At 39.9% G+C, this 25,413-nt stretch overlaps 1 protein-coding gene across 1 annotated transcript in view; it reads right to left on the bottom strand.

The window, feature by feature from the left end:
• The window catches only part of USH2A (usherin), a 702,118-nt gene that overhangs the window by 9,917 nt on the left and 666,788 nt on the right, over positions 1 to 25,413 (bottom strand). The window contains exons 64-68 of the mRNA XM_035010130.1: positions 12,010 to 12,216; positions 9,010 to 9,248; positions 8,018 to 8,226; positions 2,728 to 2,904; positions 835 to 918 (exon numbers count right to left, since the gene is read on the bottom strand). Coding sequence (XP_034866021.1) covers positions 835 to 918; positions 2,728 to 2,904; positions 8,018 to 8,226; positions 9,010 to 9,248; positions 12,010 to 12,216 — 916 coding nt within the window. The remainder of the gene's footprint in view (positions 1 to 834; positions 919 to 2,727; positions 2,905 to 8,017; positions 8,227 to 9,009; positions 9,249 to 12,009; positions 12,217 to 25,413) is intronic.

Raw genomic sequence — 25,413 nt, 5'->3', positions numbered from 1 at the left:
GAAAAGATTTGGCATTTCTCTAACTTGCCCTTTGAAATTGTAAAGTATTACACATGTTAGATTCAAAGATTGTAGGTAGAACTCAATTTAAAAGATGCTCCATTAAAATTATAATTTCATCTCTTCAGCTAAATTACTTGGTAATAACAATCAATCATAATCTTCTACAGAGAATACAAGAGAGAAATCTCCCCAATTCACCATTTTAGGCTCTGAATCTGCAATATTATCTCCATGATCAACACAAATTGACATTAGAGTATTTTCTCTCTTCCTCTGATCTCTTTTCTCTGACTTCCTCTATAAATCACTTTTTTGGGGGGCACCTGGGTGGCTCAGTCGGTTAAGCGGCTGCTTTCGGCTCAGGTCATGATCCCAGGGTCCTGGGATCGAGCCCCACGTCGGGCTCCCTGCTCAGTGGAGAGTCTGCTTCTCCCTCTCCCTCTGCCTGCCTCTCTGCCTACTTGTGCTCTCTCTCTATCTCTCTGTCAAATAAATAAATAAAATCTTTAAAAAAAAAATCACTTTTTTGGTAAACAAAGTCATTTTAGTTCTTTACCAACAGGATTTGTGGGTAGGAGAGAATTTAACAATTATCTCTCTATGTCTATAATTCAATGACTCGGTATTTTAAGAGTACCACATGTCCTAACTCCTTGTCTAATGTAATTTCTGTGAGAACTTTTAAAAAAATTTCTTATAATACTTAACACAGTTCCTTCCATATAGTCTATGCTAATACATTAGCACACGTATGTATAAACAAATATATGGGTTTTTTTTTAGAAAAATGAATAGGTTCTATACTAAATATAATATGAGTTAAACATTTACCAAATCCGGTAGCGGTATCATATTGGACCACAGGTGTTTTAACGCTTCCTTCATCTGTGGTGCAGATGACCTGGAAAAAGAAGGCTAGAAAAAAGGTACATGACTAGGTCATTCAACACCTACAAAGTGGGTAGACTTTTAGAAGAGCAACGTACCACAGCACAGAAAAGTCTGAAAATAGTTTTCCAGCACAAGCTGTGAGGTTTTATCTAATAGGCAAACTTCTTTCTTTCTTTTTTTTTTTTTTTAAAGATTTTATTTATTTATTTGAGAGAGAGAAATGAGAGAGAGAACACATGAGAGGGGATAGAGTCAGAGGACGAAGCAGACTCCCTGCCGAGCAGGGAGCCCGATGCGGGACTCGATCCCAGGACTCCAGGATCATGACCTGAGCCGAAGGCAGTCGCTTAACCGACTGAGCCACCCAGGCGCCCCGGCAAACTTATTTCTAATATTAAAATTGCCAAGAAAAATAGCTATCATTAGTGCAATAATAGTATGTATTTATAAGTAATACAACTAAATAAGCTCAGAGCTTATATAGCAAAATAAACAAACAAACAAACAAACAAACAAGAATTATCAGAAGAGTAAAGGATAACACCCAGTGTGTCTTGTTGTTCTATACATGGTCTAAACCTGTTCCTTCAAAAGGTACCAGGTGCACTTTACACTATGTGACCCAAAGTTTCCTTCTAAGCGGGAGAGCTCAAATGGGATCTTGGAAATCAAATGGTCTAAATACTTCTTTCAATAGCCGGGAACCCGAGAGAGGCAACTCTTATAAGGCCACGTAGATCCTTAGAGGCCTGCCTGGGAGTAGAACCCAGATTTCCCGACTACGGGTCCATCTGCTCGTCACAACAGCTGTCTTAGGTGACTGAGAACTGTGACCATGGAAATGTGTAGCCCAGTTATAAAAATGTTATTGATAAACTTCAAATATTATAAATGCAATGCTGGAGCTCATTGTTTATCTCTACTTTTAACCAAAATAAATAGTATTTTCAAGGAAATTTTTTTTAAAAAGTCCACTAAAGAATTCACTTTATAAATCCAGAGTGCTTAACATGTCTTCACATCTCTTGATCTGGTGATCACATTAATCATTAGAAAATACTTAAGACTGGGGCACCTGGGTGGCTCAGTGTGTTAAGCGCCTGACTCTTGGTTTTGGCTCAGGTCGTGGTCCCAGGGTTGTGAGATCGAGCCCCGCTTAGGGCTCCACACTCAACATGAAGTCGGCTTGAGATTCTCTCTCTCCCTACCCCCACTTGTAATCTCTCTCTCTCTCTCAAAAATAAATAAATAAATTCTTTGGGAAAAAAAAAGGAAAATACTTAGTACCTTTTAAAGCTTTTTCTCATTTCAGTTTAAAAACCAGACAAACAGAAGAAGAACATGTCATTAAACAGGGAGAAAGAGTTCGGTTTTCGAAGGCAAAGGGGTTTTGTTTGAGGAACGGATACCAAGGTTGGTTAAGGAAAGCCCTCACTCAGAGCCCTTAAGAGTTGGAGATGGTCACAGCCTGTTCAGTCTCCGTTTGGAGGCTGTGGATTCATCAAGGAAATATCTGACGTCCCGAAAAGTGCATTATTTCAGGATACTCAGTGACTACTCGTCGGTACTCTTTCTCTCATGGTGCTCTGCGCTCTCATTCCATTGTGGGGACACTGAAGTCACACAGCCCTCCCCCTCCTTCTGCCTCATAATGGCCACACATCAAGCTTCACACGGGAAGGGAGAGCCTATTTACTGGGAGCCGCAACTTTTCCACAAGAAGTGGCCACTTAAACCAAGACATTTACACATTTACTGGTCACCTTTCAGATGGACTATCAGGTGGGGACCCAGAGTTCCTGACACACTATGAAATGGGGGTCAGAAACTAACTTTTGTCTGCCATCCTCGGCAGGTAGAGGGTTGTGTCGAAGCCACGATACACACGCTGGCCTCCATCAGTCACCACGAACTCCTTCAGTGGGCCGTTCAGCAGGAAAGAGCCACTCCAGTCCACACGCACCAGAGACAAATTGCTGTCCACCAAAAATGGGGCTCGGTATTGGGGCACTGTTGGGAGAAAGTTGTATGTTCTAAACATGGTTACCTCGGAGTACGTGTGTGTATGTATATCTTTTTTTTAATATGTCCTCCCTCACCCCTAAATAAGCATTGTTGGAACCCTTCATATTTTCCTCAGTGTTTAAAAAAAAAAAAAAAAAAAAAAAACCTTGCATCGAGGGTAAAAAGAAAACCAATGGGAACATGTGTGAAATGCTTTCTCAGCACCGTTGCACCTGCTTTCCAAAAAAAAAAAAAAAAAAAAAAAATCAATGGAGAGCAGTGTTTTATGAAATAAAACTATTAACATACAATGGTTGTGCTTACCAACATAACCCTGGAGCTCATATTTTGTTGCATTTTCCCTCTTTTAACAGGTAAAGTATCCTTAACACTATTAACTACAGTAGATTGCTATTTTTCATATCGAATCAATATTTATTGCTACAAAGCCCCAAGGACTAGATGAAGTTAATATATTTTTTTTCCCTCCGAACTAAACTGCTTAGATGGTGAATTATGTCCTTTTGGCACCCATTTATTTTTAAAGCTTTTCTTGAAACGTTAGTTTGTTTTCTAAGATAGTTAAAAAGCCTTGCAAATAGCAATTCGACTATAATAATTCATTGCCCTGACTAATCAATCAATAGCATAGTACATTAGTATATAATCAAGTTCAGGTCTCCTAAGTATTATATCAGATACAGAAGCGACTTGGTGTGCATGTTCTCTTTCCATTATTCAGCTCCTTACTAAAACAAAGGAAAAACAATCTGTAACGGAGTCTCATCTTTTAAATGAATAATTTTTGCAGAAACAAATGAAGGGTTGCCATATCATCTTGTCAAGTCAGAAGAGATTTATTTCATGAGATCTTGTTTTCTCCAAAATAATCAATACATTTGTAACAGCATTAAGATCCATCTATATACTAAATTGGCTTTTAAGAAAAGAAAAAAGGGAGTGGTGGAAATAAATTGGGTATCTTTTTTCTTTAGAAATTAAACCCATCTGTTGCTGATGTTAGGAAATATAACAAAATAAGGAATAATTTATACTTGGGCCATCTCAGTATTTAACCACAAGACAACTTTGATTCTTATCTTTCAAAATAAGACATTTTTATAAAGCCATAAGAAAATATTTCTGCAAATGCGAAAACAAGAGCTACCAAACCCTCTTTAAATATCTGTTTTTCCAACATAAATTTTGCCCAATATCACAATGGACTATACTATACTGTTGTATTTGTCTGTGGCTTCCTTTTGTCACTCAATTCAGTAGATTTCCACGTCTCCTCTGCATCCTAACAGTATAAATACAGAGGAGGCTTGTAAATAGTAGGAAAATAGAAAGATAGGAGCTTTATTTGCCTTGCAGGACACGGAGATCTTCCAGAGGAAAGAGTGATTAAACAACCAAAATCCTCAAAAATAATGGATTTGGAGACTGAGAAAACAGGAAAAGCCGCTATGCCCTTTGCGCTTGATGTGTTTTATCTCATTTAATCTTCAAAACCATCTTGTAAGAATTAGTTCCTAATTTTTCAGGTTCAGAGGAGCCAAGTAACTTGCTTAATGTCAGTTGCTGGTAGGAGACCGAGGATCTGAACCCAGACCTGCTAAACCGTAAAGCCCACGTCGCTTTGTTGTAACCAAGACACATTTACTCAAAGGAGCACAATTTACTAATTGCTTTATGGGTGCAGTCCAGTGGTGACTAGGGATTTTGTGAGTTGGTTATTAAACCCAACCATTATTGAAAAGTAAATTACGTAAACTGAAATAAATGGTATTAAAAGAAAGGTAATAAATACTCAACTTTCGTAACTCCTTAATCATTTCCCTACAGTGTATTATTATCTATGCCCTTGAGGTTATTTACATCTGTTGTGTCTGGACGGTACGGCGATTATAAGCGCGCACCACCAGCCACCTCTTCCGAGCTGCGCTCCATGCTGTCACACGGGTACCTTGAAATCCGCTGCAGTGGGAGTATTTACACCACGGAAACTGGCGAGCGCTTCCAATCAGGACATTTTTCTCTCAAGAAGGCCAGTTGTTCAACGTTGACGCCTCACTTCTGTCCTGGTGCCGAAGGTCTAGTTCAGGCACAGGGGGCTGAATGCATTGCTAAAGCCTCTCCAGACCCTTTTCTGAGTATGTAAGTGATCATGCTTATATAAAACTACAAATACTACTTTTAAAGTACTTTTGGTCTGTATTTCCGATCCCTATTTTTTTCTTTTTTTTTTTTTTAAAGATTTTATTTATTTATTTGAGACAGAGAGAATGAGAGACAGAGAGCATGAGAGGGAGGAGGGTCAGAGGGAGAAGCAGACTCCCTGCCGAGCAGGGAGCCCGATGCGGGACTCGATCCCGGGATTCCAGGATCATGACCTGAGCCGAAGGCAGTCGCTTAACCAACTGAGCCACCCAGGCGCCCCCCTATTTTTTTCTATTCTAGTGTGTATCATGAGTTAAAAGTAGCACGAATGGTATTTACAAACCCCTATGATAGCCAGTCACTGATTGTACTTTTCCATGTCTGTGGATCCAGTAAAGTGAGCCGAGTGAGCCCCTTCTTCCTTGGTGCTACTTCTTCAATGTGAAGGAAGAACAGAAAGGAAGGAATTCTTAAATCTGTTCAGTCTGTTTTTTTTTTTTTTTCCCCCAGCATGAGGAAAAAAAAAATCTGGTGAACCTCAGCTTGATGATTAACAAGAGAATTGGTTATCCCTGCACACCTCACACAGTTGTTTTGGCCTGGCCGTCTGGCCAATACACACACACACACAAAACTGGAATAATTAGCAAAACTGGCTTATGGTTGTATTATGAAGGGTAACTCCTTCTCAGGGATGGTGATTATGTTTTCTCCCGCTCCTTGAATACAGTAGCATTTTTTTATTAGTAAGTCAGAATTCATTTTACTGTGTTTTCAGGTAGGCACAAATATTTCTCATGGTTCCTTTAAGGTTTGTGAAGGGAGGAGGTGAAAGTCAGTCTGGAGGAAGTTAAAGGCGAAATAGGAAGAAATGGGCAAAGATACAAAGAGCGTTCTTCAGACAAGTTTTGCTATGAAGGGAGGAGTGTGGCAGGCCGCAGAGGTGACATGTGGGAGCGAAACAGCTGTGACTTTAACCGGGATACACTGAAGGTCGCAGAGAGGAGGACGTTCAGCAGCGAAGGGGCTGCTATTCGAAGCACAAGAGGTAGGATTATATCAGGTAGAAGGACCACCTTCCTCGTCGCAGACAGAAATGAAGCCAGTTGCGGGTGAATGCGGTGGTCTGGGGTAGGAAGGGAGCAAACGTCTGACTGGTGACTTGTCTTTTCCTGGTGAATTTGGAGGCAAGGAGTTCTGGAGAATATAGGGAGAGGCGAGTGAGGATAGGATGGGGGTGGGGGGCGGGGTGGGAGGATGTAGGAGGCTTGAGGAGGGTAGAGAAGGTCCGAAATCTTTATTACAGACCAGGGTAACATCGTGGTACTGAGGGTGCCACTGAGCTGGGGGATTATGAATTTAGAGTCATAGTTCCACTTTCCAGGGGTGGAAACTGGCAGGTGACTTCAGCTCTGGCCTTAGTTTGGGGACACTTCATGGTACAGCTTCCAGAGCCTCCGTTCAGATTCTGGTCTACGTGAACGGCATCTTGGAATTACAGTGTATGGTCCACGGACCTGCTTCAGTTTTCTGTGTATTTGGATAATAGCACTGACTTCATCAGCTTGTGCTGAGGATTATTTGTAAAATCCTTGAACAGTGGCAGGACCCACTCTCTCAGAGTGACCTGTTGCTAACATCCTGCCATGTCACCCAGTCACATTAAGGTCTTTGTATGAGGCTTTGGACTTTCGTGAATGTGTAACTCTTACTTCAAAAAATGCCAATGCCAAATCCGGAAGATGAGATTATAAGTTGATATAATGTGGCTGGAAAGCCAACTTGTGATAAGTATCCAAAATATTAAAATATTTGATGTAATAAATTCCATTCATCGAAATTTAATTTGAAGATGATCGGACGTTCAAAGATGGGTTCACAAAGAAACTTCTCACCACATTTATAAAGAAAAATATTAGAACAACTAAAATGCCTAACCAATTCATAGGATGGAAAATTATATAGTCATTCAACTTGGTTAGGCTAAAGCATTTTTAATGTCATGGGAAATGCAAATAAAATGTTTGTTAAGTATAAAAAGCAGACTATGAAATTTTCATTAGAGTATGATCTCAGCCACATAATAGAAACTGCATGAGCAAAGGATTAAAGGAATCAATTAGGCCAAAATGCTAATGTGGTTGCCTCTGGGTGGTGGGATTATAAGCAGGAGTGGCTTTACGGGTGTGTGAACCACACAGCCCCACGGGGCCCCTCACATAAGAGTCACGAACTTAATTTGATGCTCTACTGTCACTGTCTTGAAATTCTTAGTGATTTTTGAATAAGGGGACTCACACCTTTACTTTCCACTGGGCCCTGCACATGATGTAGCTGGTTCTGACTCTAAGTACTAATTTTATTCTTAGTACTTTTTGTATTTGTTATTTTTTTAAAGTTTATTTATTGAAGTTATCTCTACAACCAACATAGGGCTCGAACTCACGACCCCAAGATCAGGAGTCGCATGTTCTTCTGACCGAGCCAGCCAGGTGCCCTGTTTTTGTATTTGTCATTTTTAAACAATTGACATATATACCTTATAAATTCTGAAAAGAAGTTATTTTACAGAAATGTAAGGAGGCCCCAATTTATTAGTTAATTGTTCTTCTGTTTTTCTTGAAGTGCCGTATCTCAATGCGTTCTGGAAATACTTTCTGGATTATGCCATGCCATGTAATTTGAAAAGAAAAGGAGTGCAAACTAAAAAAAAAAATCATCTCGGAGGGTGTCTGGGTGGCTCAGTGGGTTAAGTGTCTGCCTTCTCAGGTCCTGGGATCAAACCCCGAGTCAAACAGAGGAGCCTGCTTCTCCCTCTGCTTGTGCTCTCTCTCTCTCTGTCAAATAAATAAATAAAATCTTAAAAAAACAAAGCAAAAAAAAAAAAAAAAAAGCCAAGTGTCTCCTGGTTTCCCCCCTACCTCTCTGGCTGATGGTGGCAGCCGCTTCTACTCACATTCTGTTTGGGTGATGAAGCTGATCCATCCAGAAGCCGTGCTGCCCACCTCGTTGTGGGCCACCACTCTGAGTTTGTAGGTGGTGTAGGGCTGGAGGCCCTCAAGGCTGGCCGTCAGCCCCAGCCCCACATACTTGGTCTCTGCTTGGCCGGGGGCACACAGCGTGGCTAAATCTGGAGGGCAAGCCGCATAGAGCTGAAGCTCATAGCTAGAAGCCGAAAGCAGGCAGTAAGATTAGTTGAACTTTCTTTGAAAACGGGGTATATTTTGTGAGGAGACATTTTGTGTTAGCAGAACCATCAGCTCTTTCTGATCTCCATTTGTGGGAAACTGCTGTCAGTAACACTTTCTTTAATGCCATTGGAAATGAGCAGCAGATGCAACCAGAGCCAATGTGCTCACATGTGCCGTCCCACCAGCAACTAGCAATCCTTGTTGGTAGAGAGAAATGTCTCTCTTTTCAGAAGAGTGATAAAATTGTTCTCCTCTGTTGAAAATGGAGAATATCATTTTTTTAAACAAATAAATAATAACCAACCAACCAACCAACAAAAACAAAACAAAACAATATCTTTTCATCCAGATTATTTTGAGTGAAATACCTTCCTTGGTTTTCCAAACAGTGGTTCATGACAACATTTTAAATTAGATCAAGCAAGTTCTGATTTAACCACAGAAGTTTTCTGCATTCCAGCTGAGGCCTATAGAAGGAATAATTCCAGGGAACCATGAGGAGGAGCCTCTTTTTTCAGTGAATGCAAACACATTGCATCATCTTTCTTATTTAAAGACAGTTTGGTTGTTCGCCTTTCTATCTAGTTGATTTTGTGATTTAAACACTTGTCAGGGAACATTACAACTCTAATCAGTTTGTCTATTTTGCTATAGGTATTTGTTCAATAAGCATGGCTTCCTTAGGCAGTGCTGGGCAGCTACAAGACTGTATGCATGTCTTATTTTAGCTTATTCATCCTTTCTTCTGGCCCATTACCTTTGAATGACACCATTGGGGAACAGGGGTGGGCTCCACCGGAAGGAACCTGTCCTCGAGGACAGCGTCTGGATTTGGGGAGAGGACAGTCCCGAGGGTGGAGCGGGATGAGTTCTCAGCTCTGCCGTTGGCCCTTTGCTGCAACAATTGAAGCAGGTGCAGGCCTCCACCCCAACGGAGTACGTGGTGAAGGGCTGCAGGCCGTGAAGAGTCTGCTGGGTGGCCATGCCTTCAGACAACTGTAGGAAGACAGAGGAGACTAGATGAGGCCGTGTCACAGATCACAGACAACTGATAAATGTTTATCATGTATCTCACCTCCTACGAAGAGAGTGCCATGCTCCGTACCCTGGGAGATGCACCAGAGCATTTAGCATAACATTTACCCTCAAGGAATTGCCAGTCTGCTTGGAAAGGCATAACTTAAACATGCAAAAAATGTAATGATATAATAGTTAGAAGTCTGAGGTAACAGGATAGAAATCACAATGCATAATATTGTTTATCACTATAGAAAGAATAGAATATGGCACAAAACATGCAATATATATATATATATATAAAGATTTATTTATTTATTTAATTGAGAGAGACAGAGAGTGCATCAGCAGGAGGGACAGAAGGAGAGGGTGAGAGAATCCCAAGCTGACTCCACACTGAGCACAGAGCCTTATGCGGGGTTGGATCTCACTACCCCGAGATCATGACCTGAGCCAAAACCAAGTCAGATGCGCCACTGACTGCACCACCCAGGTGGCCCATAAAGTATGTATTTTAAAATTTTTAATTAAATTCCAGTTAGTTAACACAGTGTAATATTAGTTTCAGGTGTACAATTTAGTGATTCATCACCTCCATACAATGCCAGGTGCTCATCGTAGGAAGTGCGCTCCTTCATCCCCACCACCTATTTCACCCATCCGCCACCTACCTCTCCTCTGGGAGTTTGTTCTCTATAATTAAGAGTCTGTTTCTTGGTTTCCCTCTCTCCTTTCCCTTATGATCATTTTTGTTTCTTAAATTCCTCTGTCTGACAAATAAATAAAATCTTTAAATTCCACATGAGTGAAATCATACAGTATTTGTCTTTCTCTGACTGACTTATTTTAGCATAATACTCTCTAGGTCCATCCATGTCATTGCCAATGTCAAGATTTCATTCTTTTTTATGGCTGAATCAACTCCATTGTGTATATATATATATACTACATCTTCTTTATCCGTCGATGGACACTTGAGCTATTTCCATAATTTAGCTATTCTAGATAATGCTGCTATAAATACCGGGATGCATGTATCCCTTTGAATTAGTATTTTGGTATCCTTTGGGTAAATACCTAGTAGTGCAATTGCTGGATCATAGGGTAGTTCTATTTTTAACTTTTTGAGGTACCTCCATACTGTTTTCTAGAGTGACCACAACAGTTTGTATTCCCACCAACAGAAACACAAAATATGGATCAAATTCTGTGACTCTCAGAATAATGCCTTTTCAAAAAACAAAACCTATATTTCAACTGTATTTGTAGTCAATATTCACGAAGTTTCATACTTTGCCATTGTTATCAACGTGTGTTTTTTGGGCCAAAAATTCCCTCAAATCCATGTTAAATTGAGTATTTAAGAGCTTGAAATATATATCTTATATATTTGTATATGTTATATTTTTTTATATTTTATGGATATGTAAGAACTTGAAAGTCCATCTCTTCCCCAGCAGTGTTGGTATGTATGAAATATAGTCTTTTTTTCAACAGTCTTTGTTATGTTATAAACTTTTTGGTTTATTTGGAGCATGTTTTTTATCTCATTGTGGTTTTATTAAGAACTCTGGAACAAAAGAGTTCAGAAACTGGAAAATGAATTTTTACATTCACGTAAGCAACATATAACTAAGAAGAGTTATCTGCTATTTAAAAAAATGTGTACAATGCACTCCAAATAGAAATTATTTTAGTTTATTAATATTATCATTTTATAACCATGGATAATCAAGGGTTGATTGTATTTACATCATCTATATTTATTGAATACGAAGCCCTGTAGAAAATATGCTAATATTCCTTTAACATTCAATATGATACCACTTTCCTTGCAAGTTGTCTTCTGAAATTGTGTTTCAATACCTAGAACTCTGACCTCAGAGGATTTCTCCACACTTACCCAAATTGTTCCCTAAATTGGTCTAAATAATTTATAATGTCATAGTAAGATCTGCATAACTCGTCCATGAGGTTCTTTTTGTGAACAAAGTGTTATCATCTACACTTATGAGAAATGTGAGAGTGTTACACACTGTGCTACAGAGAAGAGGCTTTATCCTGCTGACTCTCAGCCTCTTCGTATAAATAATGTAGGAACTGGTCTAGTTCATCATTAGGGTCCCTTCAGCCAGTGGCTTCGCTAGAACACGGTGTGAAAGATGATGTCTATAAATTGTCCATTGTGTTTCCCTCATGTCCCCAAACATGCCAACACACAAACAGCAGAGCAAGACTTGTGCTGGCCAAACTGTTCTGCTTTCTCCCAAAGTGCTGGAACTTTCTCCAAGTCACCGAAAGACTGAGTTTTCAGTGTTATTAGAGACTTTCTCATGCCAGAATGGGGGTCCGAGGATAGTCTTTGCTCTATTTTTTCTTTCTCATATTAACATTTACACCACCAACAATGGCCATGTGTCGATCCCTTACTGTATGGCAATCCTTGACATGCATTTTCTAATTAAATTAAATCAATTGTCACTAAAGTCCTAGGTTTCTTATGTTTGTGAAGTCTTTAATACCTTTAGCACTTCTCTCCCTGAATACTTAAATAATTTCTGTAGTTTCCTAACTCTCACTATTTCTCTCTGATGGATCTTTGTGCTAAGTTCATCATGGGCAATTGAGAACAGATGGGAAAGAAAGAAGTCTCAAGTAGAAGAAAAGGCCAGGGCACCATAGTCAATTTTTACAGAACAAACCAGTCCTGGATTTTTGTTCAGAGTAATCTGCTACTCACCACTGTCTCCACCCCACTGGCGTTGGAGAACAGCCTGTAGAGACTGACGATTCCGTTGGGCTTCCCAGGGGCGCTGATGTTGACCACTGCTTGGGTGGAAGAGACTGCATGGAATGTGGGGGCCCCGAGACCTTCTGGCGGAGCAGGCCCAGTTCTACACCATGTCCAGGTACTGGGGGCTTTTCCTGCTGAATTCACTGCCCAGACCTCCAAAGAGAAATCAATAAGACCACTCAAAAGCAAGGTAACTTCAGGCTGGAAGAAAAGTTGGCAACCCAAAGCAACCAAACACAACAGAATGAGATAAACTTGGATCTTGCAATTTTGTCATCACAGAGGAGAGCAAGTTCTTCTTCTTTTTTGCCTTTGGCCATGTGAACACAAAGGGGGCCAGTTAGGAGCCCTAACGTCAGAATGCAGCAGGCTGGTTAAAGCCTAATGAAAAACTCCTCATCTCTGAGTGGGGTGTAGAGTGATTTTGTCAGCTTCTGCAACCTGAATGGATCTGCAGACTACATAAAACTCAGCAATTCTTAAACACCGTCCCCACCAAATCTGCATGAAAATTAAATTTTCCTTTCATCAAGGAGGGAACAAACATATGGAAGGATGCATAATCTTATTTATCAAGAACCATTTGTATAATTAAACACGAATATCCTAAAAGGTTGCCTTAGGTCGTCATTTGCATGAGTAAGTAATTTGTACAATGTCAGGTACAATAGACAGAGTAGATGGATGTGTGAGTGTATAGGGTTAAATTAGGCCCAATAACAGCCAACTACACAGTGATCAATCAGAATGATAGATCTAAATGGCAATATAAGAAGACTGTCTGCATGTTTAGGAGTAGGAGTATTCCTTAGTAAGCTTTCGTGGTGTGCAAATCTAACTTCAGGAAATTTTCTTTCTCATCCAGTGTCTTCTACTATGTCTTCTAATATATATATATATATATATATATACACATATATATGTATTAAATATATATATATATTTATTTATTTATATTTGTCCTGAGCTTTTAAAGTCTGAAAAACTTGTTTGATTCCATAGTACACACGTGCCAGGTGTGCAGTGTTAAAAAAGCATGCAGAACATCCAAAATATGAGATGCTTAGAAACAGACCATAGAATTTACTCCGCAGCGAGAGCTTAGCTTTGTTTTTGTTTCTTCTACTCAGTGTTATAGTGTTTCTCTGTATTTCTGTAAAAATATTCTGTTCCTAAACCTCAGCAATTAGAAATTCTTCATCACTAACTGGGAATATATGTAGGACTTAGTGTCTTTTGTCTTTGACAGGAAACCTTCATAATATACTGCCCTTTTTCTTAGTCTTTCTTTTTAGTATTCAATCAACTTGAGATCAAAATAACATTCATATAAATCAACGTGTTTATGCAAAGCAGGATCAGCCTATTTACATGAGCTACTCAAAGCAGTTACAATGAAGAGAAAGCTGACTGAAATAATGAAGAATTATGGATTTCACAAAACTTGTCCCACAAGGCAATGTTTCTGTTATACCAAACTGCCAGAAGAAACAAAAAAGAAACTGTCAACACCTCTTTGTCTGTTGAGGTAAAAAGTCCTTTACACAAAAATTGCGTGGATTTTTGCCTATGCCCAGTGAAGCAAGAAACAAGGAACTGAAGTATAGTAGTTCAGGATTCAGAATAAAAATGCTAACAGAGGGGCACCTGGGTGGCTCAGTTGGTTGAGCGTCCCACTCAGTTTCAGCTCAGGTCCTGATCTCAGGGTGGTGGGATTGAGCCTTGAGTCAGGCTCCACACTCAGCATGGAGTCTGCTTGGGATTCTCTCTCCCTTTGCCCCTCCCACTCGTGTGCACACTCTCTCTCTAAAATAAGTAAATCTTTAAGAAAATGCTAACAGATATGCTTATGATTTCTACTGAGAAACAATGAGCCCAAGATTTGGGTCCATCTTTAGAGGGTGGAGAAAGAAGCAGCAGAGATCTTACATGGGAAATTTTGAGCAATATGACCTGATCTTTTAATTTTAATGAACCAATATAAAAATCAAGAAATAAAATGTCTTGTGAACATGGAGTTGCCTACTGTATCTATCTCTATTCTTTCTGTCATCTCTCTAATCCATTCGTCCATCCATCCATCACCACCTATTTACCTACATTTTACCTGACAAGCTAATCCATCTGGTTTGTGACCCAAGATTTCCTGTCATGATCATTGGGTACAAAATATGGGCTCTTTCTGTGTGGGTTGCTCACAGAAAAGAAGGGACATATTGGTGGGGTGGGAGCAAGTAAAGCTTATGAATTTCAAGTCAAAGTGACAAAAATTAAGGATACTCTTCATTTTTTAAATTTATTCACAATATCCTTATTCCTACAGTATCCAGCTGAACATATTTACTCTTTTATAATAAAAAAGATGATTAAAGTTTTCACTAAAACAATTATTCGTGTTTAGTGAACACTTGCGCACACACACACACACACAATTATAACTGTAAGAGTTAAGGAACCTCCCAATGAAGAACGTTATAAACAAGAACAAGTTGGGACTGGCCGAATTAGGGTGTTCTCTTCTCTAAGGTTTTGGTTGTAACCATGACAAGAGTTATAATGTAAGAAGATGTCACAGAGAACATAGATCAACCATTTGGATAAAACCAAAACAACTAAGACCATTTAACCACAAATTCTATAATTGACTAGAAAAAAAGTAGATTAATTTCTGTTTATATTTCTGTTTTCAGTTTAATTAAAAAAAAATCTAACCAGTGACCATTACCATCTTTATGTTATTGTCCATTAAAGAAGTGAAATTGTTCTTTTATTTATTATCCTCCCTCCCCGGGACTAATGACTGTATTTTGCCTTAAAAAATTTCAATTACCTTGTGTCAACATCTGCCACCAAGCTGCCAAAATCCCATTTCTGTGTAAACAGGTTTAATCATCTCTTCTCTGTTTAAAACTGCCTCCTAGAAATCTTCCATCAGAGGAGTCTTTGTCAAAAAGTGTTCCTTGGCCACGATCATCAAAATCATTTTGCGTACCTATATCAGAATTTGTGGCAGAAGGACCTTGGAACCTGTCTTTCTAACGCATTTCCAAGTGATTCTTGTGCCCAAGATTATATGAGAAACACAGAAGGCTACTCTCTATAGAACCTGGTACAGAATCTAGGCACTATACATTTTAAATTTCTATTCATACATCATAAGAATAGAAATTTAGAGTTGTACTCTGCATTTCCTTTGTCGTTACCTTCAGCCATTCAAAAAAGCATGAAGCATGTATCTGTTTGAAGATGTTACAGCTGCATTAATCATCATAGAGTTTATTACAGTGGTCATGGTTCCAAACAGAACCAGAGTTCACTAGCTTTGTAGAACCATCATTTGCTACCTAGTTTTCACTCCAGGTGTAAATTTCTTGAAATCCTGATATTTCTGAAACTTGTTAGATCCATTTTTCCCTTGCAGCATATTATTCTAAATACTCCCAATTCTTCTCAACACATTTCTCCTTTTAATTTGCTTCCAGAAAGGAAGCAAGAATGTGTGAACAGAAGTATTTGTAATAATTGTTGTAAAAGAGACAGAGAAGGAACCATGACTCTGAAGAGGACAAGGGAAGGGGAGATAGATCTGAAAATTCTCCCAGAGTGGTAGCCCATTGGGTGCTTACAGTACTGTGCTAGTTATTCTTTAGCCCAACTTTTACACTTAACTGTAGAGTTTAGTGCTTTGTCTTACACGAAGCTTTAGTCTTTATAGCTTTCTGAAATAGCATTCCTTAGGACTGATATTTTCCAAGTATAGTCTAAATGCAAAGAGAAATTCTTAATGTAAATCTCTGGGGACTTCCTGATGTGTTTTTCTTTCTCATATCATCAACAAATCTCCTTAGTTGTAAAAATATGTCATGATTCTTTTGGCTGAGAGATCATCATGCTACAAGTCTTGTTAAAGTCCAGGGAACAGCTTAGAAATGTTGTCTACACTGTTAGCATCCAATTGATGTCTACTTGTTCTTGTACTCACTCTCATTTTCCATACAAAAACAGAATGCAGGAATAACGAAATTCAGCCAGTGATCTTTCAAAGAAAACTTCTAATCTGTTGCCTCCTAATGTAAGTGACAGTGACTGTCCTTGCCTTTGGAGCAATTTGAGATTTTGTTCTTTTTCCAGGCTGCTTATTATAAGAGTTGTATTATGCCTGTTGCTCTCAAAAGATTAAGATTTGGAGGCATTTTTGAGATCTCTGCAACTTCCGTGATATTCTGTAACATGCTTCCTTGTGGAATAATGACAATTTTTGATAGCACAAAAGCCTTTCAACAATACCGATGACATATGCATATTGAACAGCACTAGGGAAGCAACTTCATTCTTTCTAAAACTAGAGAACATGAATATATTTTTGTGACAATTCACATCAGATATAAACAAAAACCCAACATGAATGTCCAAATGCCAGCAATTAAGAAGTAGAGTAAATAGGTTGCATGTTAACAGACAAACAATTAAATTATTTGTTTCCTAGGGGCATGTAATGAGATTGTTATCACATTCCCATGAGGGAGACAAATAGATATTAAAAAGGTCTTTCCAATACCTGTATTGGCTAAGGCCAACAGCTAATTCAATAGATTCGATCAAAATCATCACTTCTTTCACTGCTCCTGATTTATGACTTTGACTGTAGTTAGTCATCACTCATTGCAGTTTGTTCTCCAGTGCTCATAAATTATGCCTCATAAATAAAAAGATACAATCAAGGAAATCATATCAATTCACCTACAACCTTGGAGTATATTTTCCCATGGCACTTACACTAATGCCTTTTTAAAGGGTAGCCTGTTGTGGGTTTTGAATATGTTTGAATAGCAATATGCCAAAATGGGCTTTGCCAGAATTATGGTTAGAGAGACTCATGGCTAAAAAGAGAAAGCAATAAACCTGAAATTACATGATTACAAGATTATTTTATTTCATGAGAAGTCCTGCAGGCTATAGTCATAAAGGACTAGCTTGCTGAAAAGCTCTGTGTAGCTGCCTATTTAATTCTCTACCTATCTGATTTTCTTTCATCATCAAATAGACTTTTTCAGCATCTCTGTTTGCATGATACTTTACTGGATATATTATAGTTCTACTTCTACAGATATAGTCCCTGCATTCCAGGTTCCTTTTATCTGAAACACTTTGGATCAGACAAGATGGAACACGATTTTAATTGAATTCTGGGACCCAGGGGAAGAAGGGTACAACAAGACATTGTCTTCCTTTCTACTGGTACTTTTGAAATTCAGAGATGTGAAGCTACTGAAAAAATTATAAGACATTTTCTTTGCTAGAAATGGGTGTCTTCTGTCACTCATGCTTAGTGCACTACCTTGCTCTTTGGAGTCACTCAATATATATGAATATGAGGGAGGGAAAACTGGCTTCAATGTTAGTGGGAAATCCTAAAATTAGCCTCAGTTTGATTTTAGTGATAATAATGAGAATTTGGAATTTATCACGTACTACTTTTTATTGCTTCTATCTGTTCTCCCCGTGAGAAAATAGGAACCCAGTTCCATCCAGCTCTTATGGAGGATACATAAAAGTAGTTAATGGGTTCACTGAGCCCTTGCACTTTTATAAGTGTATTATATGTACTAATTTATCTCATCCTCCCAACAATTCTATCAGGTTGGTATTATATTGTCACTGGTTTGCATGAGGAAACAGGCACAGAGAAATTTCTGCAACTTGGAAGTGGGAGGGCTGGCTTTCCAATACAAGTACGTGGTGTAAAAGCCCAAACTCTTTGGACTTTTTCTACATAAGGTCATTGATGGAAAACCTGGGCACATCTTCCAAGTGTTTGACATTGCGCTCTGGGACTGTCATAGAGCCCTACAGGGACTGGATATTTCTCCAGAGAGCAGCCTCAAAGTGAGACGGTGGGAATTACCACAAACATCATGGCGTCCATTTCTGCTGGCACTTACCATGTTTTAACACTATTTTGCATGTCACACAGAAGCAAACAGTATTCACATACTTTCCATACTGCTCCAAACATGTAAAGGTAGTGAAATTCCATTATGTTAACTAAAATGATAACCATACCCCACTGATATAACATTGGACACATATATATTCTCCACAATAAGTTGCTAGAAAAAACTAGGATCACAATAAATAAATAAACAAACAAAAAATGTAAATAAACAAACACAAAATGAATAGGTCATATACATTAGGAAGGAAACAACTTATAAACTGTGTAAGATACAGCAATAGAGCAGAGAATGGTTGAATTGTTCAGGAGGTGCTCTCAGGAGACGATAATCAAGCTGGAATGCTAATGCAAGAAGAAGGCCACAATGTGAAGACATAGGGGGAAAACATTCTGGGCAAAAGAAGAGCAAATGCAAAGTCCCTGAGGCTGGATTCTCAAGAAGGCTAGTGCAGGCAGGCTTAGTGAGTAAGGGCCAGAGAGCAATGACATGAGGACAGAGGTGGACAAATGAAAGTCCCCATTGAACCAGAGAGGAGTTTGCATTTTATGGGAAGCCAAGGGAGGGTTCCCAGCAGGGAACTGACTTTATCTGATGTACATTTTACAGAAATAACTGGGTATTGATTACTTTTTATGAATTTATCTATTATTTTAATTTTATATGTGAGTGACAATGCCCTGGCCTTTAAATTAACTTATTTAAAGTTTACAGCCACCCTACTAAGGTAGGTCTTTTTACCCTAATGTTATGGATAAGGAAATGAAGGCTTAGAGGGTTTAAATCACTTGCTACGACTACAGAACCAGTGAATCCTGGAGCCCAGATTACATTCTGAGTCAGTTTATCTTTGCAGGGTTAGGATTCATGCCCTGATGGGGGTGACTTGAGGAAGCTGTGGTTCAGCAGAACAATTACTGGACTTGGGTCTGAGTTCTGATTCTTCCACTTCTTAGGTACCTTGCACAGTCATTCAGGCTTCTGATTATACAGAGGGAAATAATAATACCTATCGCACAGGGCTATGCTGAGATTTGTGTGCAAGAATGTTATGTATAAGTTTCCAAAGAATGGGTTGGTGGATAAATACGTTTATAAGTATCTTATCAAGATTTTGAAAGCCCCAGAGCAGTATATAAATGCAATTTGGAGCAACCATGGGGTGAATTTAAGGACACAGCTTTGGAACCTGAATTTCAGGTTCAAAGTCAAGTTCTTCCACTCACCAGCTGTATCCTGGGGCATGTTAACAATCATGCAGTGCATCAGATTTCTCAATGTTATTATTAGTAATAGCCCTTATCTCAAATGGTTGTTATGAGTTAATACATGTAAAGCTCTTAACATAGCGCATAGCGAGCACGAAAAAATAATAATGATTATTATATTTTTTGTGTGAAAAGTTAGGAGAGAGTGACTTGACAGCTTGAAAGAGAAAGTGGGACTAAGTAACAATTCTGTACTCACTTCTGGGTTCCATGTAGCTGTGATGGAGCAACCATAGATTTGAAGACCCTTCACAGCATTTCAAGTTTAGGCCACATCTCTGTGTATCTTTCTCCAGGTACTTCTCTGCTCTCAAATTTTGAGGGTTAGAGCAAATGTATGCCTGACTTTTGAGAAATGTTGTTCTTACATCAACATTTGTATATTGGATGGCATTGTCTACTTTGCCTTACGGTTAATGAAAATTTCTTAAATACATCCCAGAGTCTAAGTGAAGGGAAACACTGGAGCAATTCATTGGATTCTTCAGAGAAAAGAATTTTATTTCCGGTTCCCATTACAAACATGCTATTGGCATCAAGGAGAGAACTGCACAGTTTCCAAGATGTTTTTAGGCATCTTAGTAATGATCATATCCATCAGCAGATAGATAAATCAATTCACAAGAGAGAGTCTCAACCATCTTCTTAAAGATTTCAATTGAATGCATGTGATTTACTTAAGCGTCTTAACGTTTTTTGTTTCCACCTGCAGATTTGATTGCTTCATGTAGCAAGACATTTATTTAGAATTTAATGGAAATATAACATCAGTCTAAGTACTTACGTGCAATTCTCCTTAAGCCTTCAGATTTACTTAGTGTTTTATCAATAATCATGGAGTGGTGAGCCAAAGCTTGCCAGGTGATCTTCTAGCCTGGAAAGGATTCTTCGTCACATATTGAGTGTATGGGGAATATGCTAGGTATGCTCCCTTTGCCTCCAGATCCATTCTCTGCCCTGCTTTGTGCACTGGGAAGTGACTCTGCAGACTGCCTAGGGATCTTCTCCTCCCTCTGGCTTCTTTCCAGTTGGATTTGATCAAAGGAAGAAGAGAGTTCAGTTTTTTAATGTCTCCTGATCCCTCTCTTTGGCACCCCAGTTTGGCAAGACTGCATTCTTTCTCTATGGGGACAGCCCCTCCTCACTGGCCTTAGCATTTGCTGGGTTCCAGGAGCAGATTCTTTCCCTTTAGGCCTAGAAGGTAATAGCGTCTGGCTATTGCTGGTCCCTGGGTACTTTAACCTCCCTTGTTGATTCTCTTAATGCTGCCCACACCTCAATAAATAGCCTTTTCATTTAATTCTCTTCAAAAGCCCCTTTGAGTATGCCATCTGTTTCCTGCTGAGATTCTGACACCGGGGAGAACATTTCCAAACCTTACACAGGCCCCAATAACAATGGGTGGGCTGAGATTGTCATTGGATCGTAAGCATGGAGAGATTGGAAATAATTTTGTGAGACTGGAGAAATAGAGGAATAGTGCCTTCTCATGTCTGCATAGAATGATTTCAGTCAAGTACCACCTGTGCTGCTCAAGCCCATCTGGCCAGAGAGTGGAATGAGAGGGGTCATGAGAGTCTGGTGCTGTCCTTGAAGATAAGGCATTCTCTGTTCCTCTCTGCTTTTCTGCTGCACCATCACTTGGATCTTTCAAATATCTTTCTTCATAGCTTATACTACCATCCCTATATTTTTATGGATATATTATTCATGGGTGTGCTTATCTTATCAACTAAACTTTAAGCCCCTGAGGAACAGAGATTTTAGCTTCCTGCCCCAATCCTAGTAACGAGGCATACACTTTGAACATGGTGGGCCTTTAATAATAAGTTATTATGTATTCAAGTACTAGGATAAAGGGAAATAAGTAAAACATGTCTCATCCTTTCCTGGATATTTTTTTAGGACCAAATCAGGTGAGCCTTGATTTCCATGGTCAACTCACTGAAACAGGAGCTGTTGGTGAAGAGCCATGAGGGCAGGTTGGAGTTACATATTATCTACCTTCAGTTGGAGAAAATTTGGTTACATTTAATATTTTATGTCCAGCAAACAAGCTTCCAACACAAAGATAGGAGGATCAATATTGGCTTCGGTGAAATATAAATTTGGGTTGCACCAGCGTGAGGGTGAGAACCAAGGCATATTCAGAGGAATGGCTTGTATCAAAGGCAAAGTAAAGATTGCCAACAATTGCAGCTTAGCAATGAACCCTAAGGGATGCCATGAGAGAGAAAAAGAATGAAAAGAGGTACACACATGTGAACTAGAGCATGCTCCTGGGTGTGTTCACACACACGTAGGTAGAAATGATCTCCTATTGGAACAAAAAAACCCAAAAAACAAAAACAAAAAAGACACGGTTCCTGGTCTGGTGGCAGAATTCTGATTTCTATTCATGGAAGTGTCGTGATGGCCTTTGGTCTAAGCTGTAGCACTTTGGCTCTAAAGTTTTAGGACAAATGCACTGTTTGAGACAGACCACATCAATAAATCATTTAATACCTTGAGCTGTGGGAGCTGGGGGTGGGAGCAGCTTAGTTCTTGTGGGAGAGACTAACCAAACAAAAGCTTCCATGCTGGTCAGAAATACGTTAGCGAGATTAATACCTAATTAAATGCAAGTCCAAAACCAAACAGAAAACATGCTCAATACATTTTCTCTAAAAGTGGCATAGAAAATGCTTAGGAACGGGATGGGATAAAGGTGATAGCAACAGAAAACAAGCCATCTGAATCGAGTAGCTAGTCACAGAAGTGTAGACTCAGAGTTGGAAGGAATCCTAGTCATGGGTACGTGGGCAAGGTAGTTTTGTCCTGAGAAGAGAAATGGCAAGGACAAAGAAGACTGGACCCCCTGATTGAAGGGGCATCACAGTTTCAGAACCAACTGTGCTCTTGGTTAGAGATTTTTACAGTCTAGCATTTTATTAGTGACTCACGATAGAGACATTAAGAGTTTTCTTAACCTGGCTCTTTTCTGTCTTGGAAGAAAGTACCTCCTTTTTTTAATATAGTAGGGGCTAAGGGTAGAGGGGGGAGGTGGGCCTACTTGTAGCAGGCATCCAGCTAGACAGATAAGATCTCTCAGTTCTCTTAACACCCATTTTTTTTTAAAGTGAGGCTATGAGAAATTAAGTGCCTTGGCCAACCTGTGTGATTTTTCACTCAGTTTCATCTCCCTGCTGTGAGTATCTAAGGAGAAAGAGCCTAGGAATTGGGACTATTTCACAGTAGCATGGTGGTGTGCATCATGTGCTGGGGCAGCCCTTGTTTCTGGCTGAACGTGTTTCCCACAGATTCATAAAGCCTTGGCTGTAGGACGGGGGTCCTGTGACCAGGCCTATTTGATCAAAGTCCTCCATTCTCTCGGTCACAGGACTATAAGGTGTTAGGCGGTTCGTGAGAGTCCAGCTCTTGGTTGACTTATGAATACTGAGAGAGAGAAGCCCTCTTTCCACTCTGAGGTGGGAGGGTAAGAATAATAATACCTATCATAATTGCGCTGGGTGAGTAGTGCCTATGTGTGAGGTGTTGGCCTAAGCATATTTATGTATCAACTCATTCAATCTCAAAGCAAGCCCAATCAAGAGAAGCTAAAGTTTGATTAGAATTTTTTAAAGTGTATGGTTGTAGATCACCCCCACGGAGGCTCCTAGAATTTAGAACTGGGGGGAGCCTCCATCTAAACACGGGGGGAAACCACTGGGAGAGGTTAAGTTGCTTAAGGATCCAGATATAGTGAGAGAAGGACTCGAAGCTGCTGTCCTTTCTCCTTCTCCCTTCTGGCTCTTCACCCGCAGTGTGGGGGTTGCACAGAGAAGGCCCCAGCAGCTCCCCCTGCGGTCTTCACACAGATGTTTTTGGCAGGAACAGTGAGGGTCCGTCCCCTTGTCTGTCTCCTTCTCAGCCCTTCCTTCCATCCTCTTTGGCATACATTTTCAGACAGAACTGTTTGGAGCCAGGGTTGGTGTGTTAGAAAGCAGCGGGCTGCCATCCTGTGTGGCCTCCCACAGCACCAGCCCTAAGATCAGTCCCACACGTAATGAGTCGTAGGGTTTCCTCTGAGGCTGACCTGTCACTTCTCAGTCACCCAGTGACGAGGCACTGGAAGCCTTCCAGCCTTCAGAGATCGTGTGAGCGTGGGTGCTTATTGCAAAAACCTGTCAAAGTGGGGGAATTTTTCAGGAAAACTAATTAAGTCACTGACAGCATGATTCGGTGAAAGGGGGAGCCATGGCAGGCCCTAGCAAATCCATGGTGAGTCATTGCCTTAAGCGAGAGTATGAATATGAATGCACAATTACTGGGAGCTGCCATCAGCCCCAGCTCTCTCCCTGCAGGTAAAAACTGAAGCTGCTCATGGAGTAGACTCACACCCAGGCCCCTCTCCAAAGCCTGTGCAGAGACTGTTGTCTTAATTTGCTTGCTGAACAATGAAGAACTTCCCCACACAGAATTTGGAGGTTCAACTATATAGATGAGTACAGCCTGAATGTGAAAGTGTTGAAGATAGGAATGAGTACTGTCTGTGAAAAGTATCACATTGGATTTTGTAAATATTCTGTCGAACAGGAAGCCTGTAATCTCCATGTAAGGAAAAGATCTGTGCACCAAAGAATTTCGTTTAGTGAAGATGCATCTCATTTATGTATGAATCACTCACTGGCAGCGTTTTTGAGAATTAGGTTTTGGTAAACTAAATTGTTTTTGAAATTCACTGAGAATGCTTGTTCTCTAATGAGACTCTGCATCATGTGGTTCTGCAGAGACACCCCATCCATCTTGTGAAATATAAAAAGGCACTTCCAAATTTCTACGATTTCTATTTCAGATCTTACTGTTCTTATTAAAGCTGATCCTTCAGAATCTCTGGAAGCTGTGCCGAAATGAATCAAATTAGAAAAATCCCATTTTAAGTGGTGGTGAATGTTATAACTCTTACTACCAAAGGCCAGGTCTCCTAAGTGAGAAACAAAGCAAAATAAAATGCCAACAGAAAACAAACAAAATCCACGAGGAAGAGTAGAAGACATTATTTGATTAACTGAGACACAAACTTTACAGATAATATATTCTGCCCCCCACCCCATTTCAGCTTCATACCAAAACAATAGGACTCTTGTTTAGGGAAGTCATGGATAGACCAAGGTAAATAAGCTGGTCATCAATTATCATCATGGAAATTAGGCACTTGTGGGGAGCTAGCTTCACTTATTTAGGCAATCGGTTTATGATGGTTTAGGACTGTGATTCTCAGCCCTGGCTGCACATTAGAATCACCTGGGGACCTTTTGGAACGCACTGATCCCTGGACCTATCCCAGAATCAGAACTACAGGGGGATGGAACCAGGGCACGGGGAACATGGTTAAAGTTCCCCAGGTGATTCTAATGTGCAGCCAGGGCTGAGAGCCACTGAATTAGGAAATCACCACTTGAAAATCTGGCTTAAGTAGCACAGCAACAATGCTGAAAAGAAAAAAAAAAAAAAAAGGGTTGTGGACCATCAAAGCTGCTTATTAAAAATACAGATTGCTGAGAATCCCCATCCTCACCCCTTGGAATCTGCACTTTGAACATGCTTTTTTGGGTAATCCTTTGTTACTAGAAACACAAGGAGCCAGTACGTTTAAGATGTTCAATATTGACGTATTACTGAAAACTTAGAAGGTGCCTATAATTTAACAAGGCTTTTGCCCACCTTCAGACATGACAGTTACCAAGCTGGTTCTATGAACTGTTGTGAGCTAAGTGACACTGGCTGGACTTCACCCTCCAAGATCTCCGGAGTGAGGGATGCCCCTTTCTTTCAGTAAGAATCCCTTTCTCCACATAGTTCCTGTCCCTTCGGTCCATCGGAACTCATCCACTCGATACTCTTTTCTCCCAGAGCTCTATCACGCCCAGAGCTCCATCTGTCAAGTGATGGGTGAATTTACACTAAGAAGTGCTGCCTTGGTTTTCCCACATAATAAATTTTGGCACCTGCCTTCAGTGACTTAACTCCAAAACAGAAATGGGTACAATGTACAGGGTCATGTAGGAGCGTGGCGGACAGCAGTATCTGACGCCCTCAGGGCACACCATGTGGAAGACCACCCACCCAATTACAGATCATCACCACCC

Source organism: Mirounga leonina, unplaced genomic scaffold, assembly GCF_011800145.1.
Source record: "Mirounga leonina isolate KUSES-001 unplaced genomic scaffold, KU_Mleo_1.0 Mir_154, whole genome shotgun sequence".
Classification (NCBI taxonomy): domain Eukaryota; kingdom Metazoa; phylum Chordata; class Mammalia; order Carnivora; family Phocidae; genus Mirounga; species Mirounga leonina.
The sequence above is the reverse complement of the archived record's forward strand: the minus strand, read 5'-3'. Positions and strand labels throughout refer to the sequence as shown.